General features: G+C 48.8%; 1 protein-coding gene across 1 annotated transcript in view; it reads right to left on the bottom strand.

The window, feature by feature from the left end:
- The window catches only part of MAP4 (microtubule associated protein 4), a 359,198-nt gene that overhangs the window by 134,731 nt on the left and 212,301 nt on the right, over positions 1–12,166 (bottom strand). Inside the window, exon 5 of the mRNA XM_060247898.1 lies at positions 3,714–3,845. Coding sequence (XP_060103881.1) covers positions 3,714–3,845 — 132 coding nt within the window. The remainder of the gene's footprint in view (positions 1–3,713; positions 3,846–12,166) is intronic.

The raw sequence follows: 12,166 nt of genomic DNA, 5'->3' as shown, positions 1-12,166 counted from the left end.
CAGTTTGGTGTAGTGGTTAAGTCTGCGGAGTCTTATCTGGGAGAACCGGGTTTGATTCCCCACTCCTCCACTTGTACCTGCTGCAATGGCACTGGGTCAGCTGTAGCTTTCGTAGGAGTTGTCCTTGAAAGGGCAGCTGCTGTAAGAGCTCTCTCAGCCCCACCCACCTCACAGGGTGTCTGTTTTGGGGGAGGAAGGTGTAAATGAGATTGTGAGCCACTCTGAAATTCAGAGCATAGGACAGGATATAAATCCAATATCTTCTTCTTCTTCGCACCTGATGCTAGCTAGCTAGCACCTGCTCCCCGCAAACAGATATTCAGGTGGGCAGCCACGTTGGTCTGAAGCGACAGAACAAAGTTTGAGTCCAGTGGCAGCTTTAAGACCAACAAAGTTTCTAAGCTTTTGTGTAAATGCGCACAGAAGTTTATTCCCAGAATTAAACTTTGTTGGTTGTAAAGGTGCCACTGGATGCAAAACTTTGCTCGCTCGCTCTCTATAGTGATAACGGTGTGGTCTTCAAATAAAAGTTATTTTCCCCTTTCCACTGCAGACACCTACTCGATCACCTCCTTTCACATGTTCCAGGAATTCGACTGATCGTTTTCCTATGTGACCGTCTAGAGCACGGGTCCTCAAACTACGGCCCGCGGGCCAGATGCGGCCCGCTGAGGACGTTTATGCGGCCCGCCGGGTTATGGCAAAATCAGACCGGAAGTGACGTTCGACCTAAACTCGCGTTAGCAACGCACACTTCCGGCACTGGGCTGAGGCGGCGGAGACAGAGTGTGAGGTGATACTGAGGTGAGGTGAGTTCCCAGGCCGGGGTGTGTGGTGTGGGGAAGGGAGAGAGATGCAGAAGACGGAGAACTGACGGCCCGCGGCCTTGTACAGTAACGGCAGACCGGCCCTCCAACAGTCTGAGGGACAGTGAACTGGCCCTCTATTTATAAAGTTTGAGGACCCCTGGTCTAGAGAACCTTCTAAAGCGCCGCTCGTTACTGCCCTGTTCTCCAAACATTAATAGAATACTTTTAAATATCTTAAAGCACTGCTGACAAATCGATTTAATGAATGTAACATGCAAATCATCCTTTTGGCATTAAATAAAGCACATATCTCCTAATCCACTCTCACCGGAAGCTATGCTGCCCCTGACAGAGATGCTTATCCAAGTTACTTGGCATAAATTAACTATTTTTCACACAGGCTTAGCTCCAGAGTGGCGGGGAAGAGCCTGGAGGTCTTCTGGAATTACAGGCGGTCTCCGGACTGCAGAGATCGGGTCCCCTGAAGAAAACGGCTGCTTTGCAAGGTGGCCCTCGTGGCATTATAGAAGAAGAAGATTTATATTCCACCCTCCACTCAAGAGTCTCCCTCCCCCACAACAGATACCCTGTGAGGTGGGTGGGGCTGAGAGCTGCTCTTTCAAAAACAAGCTCTGCCAGAGCTATTGCTGACCCAAGGCCATTCCAGCAGCTGCAAGTGGAGGAGTGGGGAATCAAACGCGGTTCTCCCAGATAAGATGAACTGCAGATTTATACCCCGTCCTTCTCTCTGAATCAGAGACTCAGAGCGGCTCACAATCTCCTTTATCTCCCTCTCCCACAACAGACACCCTGTGAGGTGGGTGGGGCTGAGAGGACTCTCACAGCAATTGCCCTTTCAAGGACAACCTCTGCCAGAGCTTTGGCTGACCCAAGGCCATTCCAGCAGGTGCAAGTGGAGGAGGGGGGAATCAAACCAGGTTCTCCCAGATAAGAGTCCGCACGCTTAACCACTACACCAAACTGGCTCTCTCTTATAGCCTGCTGAGACCCCTACCCTACCCAAGCGCTGCCCTTCCCAGGTCCCACCCCCAACAAAAACTCCAGGAGTTGGCAACCCTCATGAAGTGAAGGACCATGCCTGCAATCAAACACTGATATGCAGCCCAACAGACATTCCTCCCTGTTCAGCTTTTGATCTGGCAAAAACACAGTTCCAGGAAGTAGGGTGGACAGCTCCCACTGTCATCATCCACCTGGCCATTAAAAGACACACACACACCCCAGAACCAGGCAATGGGTACAAATCTGTTTTTGGTCCTTAGAGATGGCCTTCTTCAAGATGATGAACAATCACAAACACTGGCAAAGTTTTTGTATCACCTTCAGAATGAGGCAAGGAGTCGTAGAAGACAATGGGGTTGAATCGACTGTAGAACAATGGAGATGGGGGGAGGTGATCACTGCAAACAGATCTTAGGGCTCAAGTGGAAAGCACACACACAGGGAAACGACTGCTTTCATATCCCACCTTTCCTCCCTCATGGAACTCAAGGCTTCTAACAACATCAGAAGAGTCCTGCTGGGTCAGACCAGGGAGGGTCCATCCGGTCCAGCATCCTGTCTCACACAAGGGCCAACCAGTTCCTCTGGAGGGCCAACAACAGGGCAGAGAGGCCGAGGCCTTCCCCTGAGAAGAACCCCAGAAGAGCTCTGCTGGATCAGACCAGGGAGGGTCCACCTAGTCCAACCTCCTGTCTTACACAATGACCATCCAGTTACTCTGGAGGGCCAACAACAGGGCAGAGAGGCCGAGGCCTTCCGCTGAGAAGAACATCAGAAGAGCCCTGCTGGATCAGACCAGTAAGGGTCCATCTAGTCCAGCCAACCAGTTCCTTTGAAGGGCCAACAACAGGGCATAGAGGCCAAGGCCTTCCCCTGAGAAGAACATCAGAAGAGCCCTGATGGATCAGACCAGTGAGGGTCCATCTAATCCACCCTCCTGTCTCACACAGGGGCCAACCAGTTCCTCTGGAGGGCCAACAACAGGGCAGAGAGGCAGAGGCCTTCCCCTGAGAAGAACATCAAAAGAGCCCTGCTTGGTCAGACCAGGAAATGTCCATCCAGTCCAGCCTCCTGTCTCACACAGTGGCCAACCAGTTCCTCTGGAGGGCCAGCAACAGGCAGAGAGCCCAAAACCTCCCCCGATGTCTCCTGGCACTGATTCAGAGGTTGACTGTCTCTGAACATGCCAGTTCCCTTTAGTCACTATACTTAGTAGCCACCAATATACCTATTCTCCATTAATCTGTCCGATCCCCTTTCTAAAGCTGTCAATGTCTGTGGCCGTTACTACATCCTCTGGCAGCAAATTCCGCATTCTCCTGTGCTTTCCAATCAGACCTGGCAACAGGAAAAACCAACCACGGAAAGTGCTCTGTAAGCATCAACGTCTGTAGTCTGTCGGTCTACTGTACATACAGCACAAGCAATTTATGGATGCCACCGTCACATGGCATCTGTAGTCCCCGTCTATAGCAGAGAAAGATGCTTGGGTGATAGCCACGAGGGCACACGCTGGACTTAGATGGCACAAATGGGAAGCCTCGGTGGTCAGCAGGCTACACCGGATCAGGCATGGTAAGATGACCTGCGTGTAAACACATCCTACTGAAACTCTCCTGCCAAAACCGCTAGGAAAGGGCCCCCAGGTTTGGAAAGCTCTTTTACGCTGGTGAGTACACCTGTTTTAGATTGGGCACGCACCGCAAAAGCTTACCCAGCAGATTACCTCCCACCACAACAAGTACAGGCTGCACTCTAATCACAGTCCACATCCAAGCTATATACGGAGAGATAGGATCTATTTCCACTCCTGCCTTGTACTCAAGCCCTCAGTTCTCACCAGGCTAAACCAAAAGCCGTTTCCCTTCTGCGGCTTCTTACCGGACACATCTGTGGGCTGAAATCCTAGCTGAGAGTCGAAACGACGATCCCTTTCGTCCATCTTCCACGAGACGTTGTGGTCCAGAAATTCCTTGTAAGACATCTGATCATCCATGATTTTTCCGGGGGGCACTGAGAAGCGAAAGGAAAGCAGCAGCAGTGTTACTACCCTCCAGAACAGGGAGCCCACCCCCATGGTAAACTGGACATCCTTTCAGAGGAGGCAGGCACTCACATAAACACGCAGGAAACTGCCTTAGACGGAACCAGGCCATTAATCCACCGAGGTCAGCATTGTCTACTCAGGCTGGCAGCAGCATTCCAGCAGCATTCACACGACCTCCTCCCTGATCCTTTTAACCTGAGAGGCCAGAGACTGAACCTGGGACCTTCTGCATGCCCAGCAGATGCTCTGCCACTAAGCTACAGCCAAGGTCAGCATTGTCTAGACAGAACGCCAGCGGCTCTCCAGGAGTGGGTCTTTCTTGTGAATTTCTGCCAGGTCCTTTTAACTGGAGATGCCGGAGACTGAGCTTTGGGTTTCCTGCAGGTGAACCAGAGGCTCTGTCCCTGAGCCACAACCCCTCCTGCTCTGACGGAGAAGAAGAACACTTCCGCTTCACCCCTCGAAATTTGAATATCCCTATCAGGCAAGTTAACTCTCTGCCCAAGCCCTCTCCGACTCCTTGACTCGTGCAACAAACAACTTGCGGCCCGTGGAAATGCTCTGCCCACGCTACTGACGCAGCCATCGCCAGGACAACATGTGGGCTGTGAGGCAGGCTCATGGAAATAAGTCTGATAGGGATGAACAAAGTGTCCTGTGTCGGGGACCCCAGGGCAGGAAGTTGACGCATAAAATGGTGCTCCTTTGACCAAGGCTATTTGCATTGGATCTCTACTGCCAGGAACTCAGTTGCCCTCTCCTACAGCAAGAGCAGGGTATTACACACCAGACAGTCGTTTTTTATACTAGAGAGGAATGCTGGGCATCTGCAGAATTCCCAGATAACCAAACCAGGGGACCGGCGACTTCCGAATGCGCCCACTCAATGCCATTAAGAGCCCCATGGCTTAACAGATTGGGTGTCAATGCACATCTTCAAAGAAGCAGCGTTGCCCGCTCAAAACTGGCATCTTTGGGGAAGTTGTTAGTTGACCATCACATTTTGACCCTGCTCTTACTCCAAGAAGCACAAGGTGGTGTGAACGGGAGCTGACCTTATTTCCCATCCTAACACCCCTGTGGAATCAGTTCAGAGATACAAGAACTTGGGGGCATTCAATGAAATTGCTGAGCAGTCAGGTTAGAACAGATAAAAGGAAGTCCTTCTTCACCCAAAGGGTGATTAACACGTGGAATTCACTGCCACAGGAGGTGGCGGTGGCTATATGCATAGCCAGGAGGGGATTGGATAAACATATGGAGCAAAGGTCCATCAGTGGCTATTAGCCATGGCGTATTGTTAGAACTTTCTGTCTGGGGCAAGTGGTGCTCTGTATGCTTGGTGCTTGGAGGGGGGGGGGCAACCATGTGAGGACTTCGGTGTCCTGGCCCCACTGATGGACCTCCTGATGGCACATGGGTTTTTTGGCCACTGTGTGACACAGAGTATCGGACTGCATGGGCCATTGGCAAGAACCAACATCGCTTCTCTTATGTTCTCTGTATTCTTAGTGCTGGGGGAGGGGACAGTGGGAGAGCTTCTAGTGTCCTAGCCCCACTGATGGACCTCCTGATGGCACCTGGTTTTTTTGGCCACTGTGCAACACAGAGTGTTGGACTGGATGGACCATTGCCCTGATCCAACATGGCTTCTCTTATGTTCTCATGTCTGCGGCAGTGATGCTCTGTATTCTTGGTGCTGCGGGGGGGCAACAGTGGGAGGACTTCTAGTGTCCTGGCCACACTGATGGACCTCCTGATGGCACCTGGTTGTTTTTGGCCACTGTGTGACACAGAGTGTTGGACTGGATGGGCCATTGGCCTGATCCAACATGGGGAATCAAACCCAGTTCTCCCAGATAAGAGTCCGCACACTTAACCACTACACCAAACTGGCTCTCTATTAGAGCTATGGCTGACCCAAGGCCATTCCAGATGCTGCAAGTGGAGGAGTGGGGAATTAAACCCAGTTCTCCCAGATAAGAGTCCGCACACTTAACCACTACACCCAACTGGCTCTCTATTAGAGCTATGGCTGACCCAAGGCCATTCCAGCAGCTGCAAGTGAAGAAGTGGGGAATCAAACCCGGTTCTCCCAGAAGAGTCCGCACACTTAACCACTACACCAAACTGGCTCTCTATTAGAGCTATGGCTGACCCAAGGCCATTCCAGCAGCTGCAAGTGGAGGAGTGGGGAATCAAACCCGGTTCTCCCAGATAAGAGTCCGTGCACTTAACCACTACACCAAACTGGCTCTTCTTCATAGGAAGAAGGTGAGCAGTGATACCTTCTTCTTTTTTTTAATTGTTTTTATTTTAATTTTCCAACATCCTCAATGTATTAAAGCAGTAAATCACATATAGCAAGCCACAATTAATCTCACCTTTAAAACCCATCCCCAAATTGAAATGTGATCATAAACCTTCCTAGGATCAGAACAAAGTAGGAGTCCAGCAGAACCTTTACGACCGACAAAGTTTTATTCAGAATGTAAGCTTTCGTACGCATGCATATTTCTTCAGACGAACAGAAGTCTGCACGCGTACGAAAGCTTACATTCTGAATAAAACTTTGTTGGTCTTCAAGATGCTACTAGGGTGAATTTACACTACACTCACTAAAGCGTTTTACATCTGGATTTTTGATATCACACAGTAAAAATCCGGATGTAAAGCGCATTAGTTAGTGTAGTGCGAACGCTCCCCTAGACTCCTAACTTTGCTCTATTGCTTCAGACCAACACAGCCGCCCACCTGGATCTTCATAGGATCAGTATGTTTAATAACTACCCTTATAGCTAATTTAGTTTACGACAGTCCTTATATGCTTATATCTAAATTGCACCACAGAACTATAAAATACACTTAATTATGCTTGCACATGTGCAGTTAAGCAATGAAATGAGAATGACAGAGGTCTCAATATTTCTCAACTGAGATATATCTAAACATCCATAGCTTTCTTCAAACAATCTCTTCTCAAATGCAAATTATTAGAAATTTATCAGATTTTGGTAATGTTTATTCTTAGGTAGGATATCAAGGTCTGTTACACTGGTGACATGCGGAAACCTTAAGTCCACAGAAGCCATCCCAAGGATGTCAAAAAAGGTAAAGGTAAGTCCCCTGTGCGAGCGGCAGTCATTTCCGACTCTGGGGTGACGTCACATCATGACGTTTTCATGGCAGACTTTTTATGGGGTGGTTTGCCGTTGCCTTCTCCAGTCATCTACACTTCCCTCCCAGAAAGCTCAGAAGGATGGAAGGCTGAGTCAACCTTGAGCTGGCTACCTGAGCCCAGCTTCCATCAAGATCGAACTCAGGTCGTGAGCAGAGGGCTCGGACTTCAGTACTGCAGCTTTACCACTCTGCTTTGATTCTCCATTCATTTATTGATGGTACTGTATGATTTTTCCAATGAGCCACCAGGCCCAGTGTTGCTACTCCCAAAATTAGTGCTTACATTCCTTGCATTTTATCTCTTTCCTCAATGACACACTTTCCACGCAGAGCTTTATAATGCACACAATTAATAATCAGTCGTTGAAAAGATAACTGACTTTCCAAGGTCTTTGTGCACAAATGCACTTCGTCGATCACAGCAATATGGGGTTGTTGAACACAGCAATGCCCCAGTTCGGCAAGGAGTCCCTAGCCCTCACCTCTACCGCACAGCTGTAACAGCAGCCTGTGATACGACAGTCATCAGCCAAGGTTATTTAAGACCACCCAGTTCACTGCATGGGGAGGGATCCGATGTGCACAGACAGGAAAATGCGAGACAGAATGCTGAGAACTCGCACTGTGCGTGGAGTTAAAGCAATCAATACTGGGTGAAAAATCCCTTCGCAGCTACTGGGCCGTTTGTCAGAAATGACAATTCTGAAATAGCATTTTACTTGAAAAAGGGCACAGATCGTTACGTGCTTGAAGACCTAACGAGTTTGGCACAGATGCTAAAGGGATCGTGATTTGCTGAGTGACACACCAGAGACTACAGTCGCTCGGAGGTTGTTTTTCAGCAATGGAAGGAGAGATGCTTCGGCGCAAACACTATGGGATAGTGTTGCCAACGCCTGATTCGGAAATATCTGGAGACATGAGGGTAGAGCCAGGGAGAGTGGAGTTCTGGGAAGACAGCAACTTAGATTGGGAAATCTGGGGAAGTGATGCTCTGTAGCCTTGGTGCTTGGGGGGCAACAGTGGGAGGGTTTCTGGAGTTCTGGCCCCGCTGGTGGATCTCCTGAGGGCCCCTGGGTTTTGGTCACTATGTGACACAGAGTGCTGGATCGGATGGACCATTGACCTGAACTAACATGGTTTCTCTTATGTCTGAGGCAGTGATGTTCTGTCTTCTTGGCGCTTGGGAGGGCAACAGTGAGAGGGCTTCTAGTGTCCTGGCCAACTGATGGACCTCCTGATGGCACCTGGTTTTTTGGCCACTGTGTGACACAGAGTGTTGGACTGGATGGGCCATTCGTCTGATCCAACATGGCTTCTCTTATGTTCTCATGTCTGGGGCAGTGATGCTCTGCATTCTTGCTGCTTGGGGGGGCAAGAGTGGGAAGGCTTCTAGTGTCCTGGCCAACTGATGGACCTCCTGATGGCACCTGGGTTTTTTGGCCACTGTGTGACACAGAGCATTGGACTGGATGAGCCACTGGCCTGATCCAGCATGGCTTCCCTTATGTTCTCATTCTGTATTATCAGATGGGGAATTAAGGGCCTTGGCTGCCTTGTCTAAGGATGTGATAGCTCCCTCTAAAAAATCTTAGAAAATTTCAAGGGAGAAAAAAGGCTATTTTCACCCAATTTTCCACTGAACTAAATGCTTCCTAAGGCAAAGTTTTTCACACTCAAAATATATACCATGAAATGTCCTCAGATTTTTTCAAATATTGAGAAATAATAATAATAATAATAATAATAATAATAATAATAATAATAATAATAATAATAATAATAATAATAATTTTTATTTATATCCCGCCCTCCCCGCCTAGGTAGGCTCAGGGCGGCTAACAACATTTCAATAAGTTATACAATATAGGGTTTAAAACAATTAGGTTATACAGTAATATAAAATAACAATCTAAAACAATATAAGATTATACAATAATTTAAAACAGCGATCTAAAACCAGTTCCAGTTGCCTGGATCATTCCATGATTTGGACGGCAGTGATCTTCCTGATGTCGTTCTGTTCACTTATGTTATGGCAGGGGTCACTAGGTAAATCGTTGATGGATTAGACAGCCATCCTATCAACGGTCTAAAAAAGCCTGCTTAAAAAGAATGGTCTTACAGGCCCTGCGGAATTGATCCAAATTCCGCAGGGCCCGCACCTCCTCCGGGAGTTGATTCCAAAGGCACGGGGCTGTAACAGAGAAGGCCCGTGCCCGGGTACTCTGTAATTTTGCTTCCTTTGGCCCAGGGATAGTCAGCATGTTCTTCCCTGCTGACCTCAGTGCTCTTTGGGGCTCATATGGGGAGAGACGGTCCCTCAGGTAGGCAGGTCCTCGGCCATATAGGGCTTTAAAGGTGATAACCAGCACTTTGTATTGGACCCGGTATGTAACTGGCAGCCAGTGCAGTTCACGCAGCCCCGGCTGTATATGCTCCCATTTTGGGAGTCCTAATAACAGCCTGGCTGCCGCGTTCTGCACCAGCTGCAGCTTCCGGGTTCGACACAAAGGCAGCCCCATGTAGAGGGCATTGCAGTAATCTAATCTTGAGGTGACCGTCGCATGGATCACTGTTGCGAGGTCCCGGCGCTCCAGGAAGGGAGCCAACTGCCTTGCCCGCTTCAGATGGAAAAATGCCGACTTGGCAGTGGCCGCTACCTGGGCCTCCATTGATAGTGAAGGCTCCAGTAGTACTCCCAGGCTCTTGACCCGGCCCGCCGCTTTCAGCGGCGCACCGTCAAAAACCGGGAGAGGTATTTCCCTTCCCAGAGCGCCGCGCCCCACGCAAAGGACCTCTGTCTTCGTCGGGTTCAGCTTCAACCCACTCAGCCTAAGCCAGGTTGCCACGGCCTGCAGTGCCCGGTCTAAATTCACTGGGACGCAGTCAGGCCGGCCATCCATTAGCAGATAGAGCTGGGTGTCGTCCGCATATTGATGACAACCCAGTCCAAAACTCCGGGCAATCTGGGCAAGGGGGCGCATGTAGATGTTGAATAACATCGGGGAGAGAACTGCTCCCTGAGGCACCCCACAATCTAGTGTGCGCCTCCGGGAAAGCTCACCCCCGATTGCCACCCTTTGTCCCCGACCTTTGAGGAAGGAGGAAAGCCATTGCAAGGCCAGCCCCCTGACCCCTATGTCGGCGAGGCGGCGGGTCAGTAGCCGATGGTCGACCGTGTCGAACGCTGCCGACAGGTCTAACAGCATCAGCACCGCCATGCCACCTCGATCCAGTTGCCGCTGGAGGTCATCCGCTAAGGCGACCAGCACTGTCTCCGTCCCGTGGCCCGGGCGAAAGCCGGACTGGCAAGGGTCTAGGACGGAAGATCTGGAAGAGCACTCAAAAAAAACTATCCTATGAAATATTTTCTCTTTTTGAGTGAGAAGAGCCTTGTCTCCAAAAGCATCTCACTCGTTCCAAAGTTATAATGTGACGAAGTCCTCAGACTTTTCCTGTTTTTCTAAAGGAACAGTTGGGAAATTTGAGGGAAATTTGAAAAAAAAATCCTGATCCCCCCCCCTTCCTGAATGAGTAAGATGAAAGACAAAAGTATTCAATTTCCTCAAAGTTCCCATTTATTCTAAGGGGGGGCATACCCTGCCCCCCCCATGGCTTCAAAATGTTCGTGAAATTTGAAATCTGCAACCTGATTTGCTATGGCCCTCCGTTTGCAAAAACTGAGAAGGCTGTTTACAAGAAGACTTTTGGGAAGTCATTCTCTTTTTTGTGAGCCAGTTTGGTGTAGTGTGTGGACTCTTATCTGGGAAAACAGGGTTTGATCCCCCACTCCTTCACTTGCACCTGCTAGCATGGCCTTGGGTCAGCCATAGCTCTGGCAGAGGTTGTCCTTGAAAGGGTAGCTTCTGTGAGAGCCCTCTCAGCCCCACCCACCTCACAGGGCGTCTGTTGTGGGGGGAGAAGATATAGGAGATTGTAAACCGCTCTGAGTCTCTGATTCAGGGAGAAGGACGGGGTATAAATCTGCAATTCTTCTTCTAAGGAGAGCCAGTTTGGTGTGGTGGTTAAGTGTGCAAACTCTTATCTGGGAGAACCGGGTTTGATTCCCCACACCTCCACATACACCTGCTGGAATGGCCTTGGGTTAGCCATAGCTCTGGCAGAGGTTGTCCTTGAAAGGGCAGCTGCTGTGAGAGCCCTCTCAGCCCCACCCACCTCACAGAGTGCCATGGGGGGGCAGGTCTGTTGTGGGGGAGAAAGATAAAGGAGACTATGAGCGGCTCTGAGATTTTGGAATTCAGAGTGGAGGGCAGGACATAAATCCAATATCTTCTTCTTTTTTAGAAATTATATTTTATTGGTTTTAAAGACACAAAGGCAATATACAGACACAGGCACACACAAAAAAAGACACCTCTCCCCCCCAAAAATAAAACTACAATTAACATGTAACACACACACACACACACAAAACAACAATAACAACCCCGGAGCATCGAAAGAGAGTTCAGCATATCTTAACCTTCAAACAAATACAGTTATAATGTCTTACTTATATTTTTCCCTATAATCTGAGGAAGGGATTAAATGAGCTTTGAGTATTATTCTTAGTTATGTATAAAATAAAATCATGCCAGGGAGGAAATTCATTCATAAATCAGAAGCGACTTAACGGCACTGAACACACACACGCAAAAACCCCTCGCTTATACAGCCAGGCAAATCCTATTCGTCTCCAAATATTTTTCACTAATTCTTGAAGTTTCTTTCTCATGTTCAAACTGCAAGATTCCACCATCACCACATCACTCCCAAAGAAAGAACGTCAAAATTAAATGCTAATAACTGTTGAGGGTTTAACTGCAGAAACCATCACTCTGTCCGGGGCAACACAACCAAGTTTGAGTCCAGTCCAGCACCCTTAAGACCAACGAAAGTTTAATTCTGGGTATAAACTTCTGTGTGCATGCTCAGAACAAACCGTAGTTGGTCGTAAAGGTCTGCAACTTTCTTTACCATTGCAAACTCTACAGGGCATGTGCCTAAAGCATGGACCAATGCAATTATAGTTCCGATTTTCAAAAAGGGTGACCATTCAAACCCTGTAAATTTTAGGCCCTTTAGCCTTTTAGCTATTATTCAT

This window comes from Heteronotia binoei, chromosome 10, assembly GCF_032191835.1.
Source record: "Heteronotia binoei isolate CCM8104 ecotype False Entrance Well chromosome 10, APGP_CSIRO_Hbin_v1, whole genome shotgun sequence".
NCBI lineage: Eukaryota > Metazoa > Chordata > Lepidosauria > Squamata > Gekkonidae > Heteronotia > Heteronotia binoei.
This window is presented reverse-complemented; position numbering and strand designations above follow the sequence as displayed.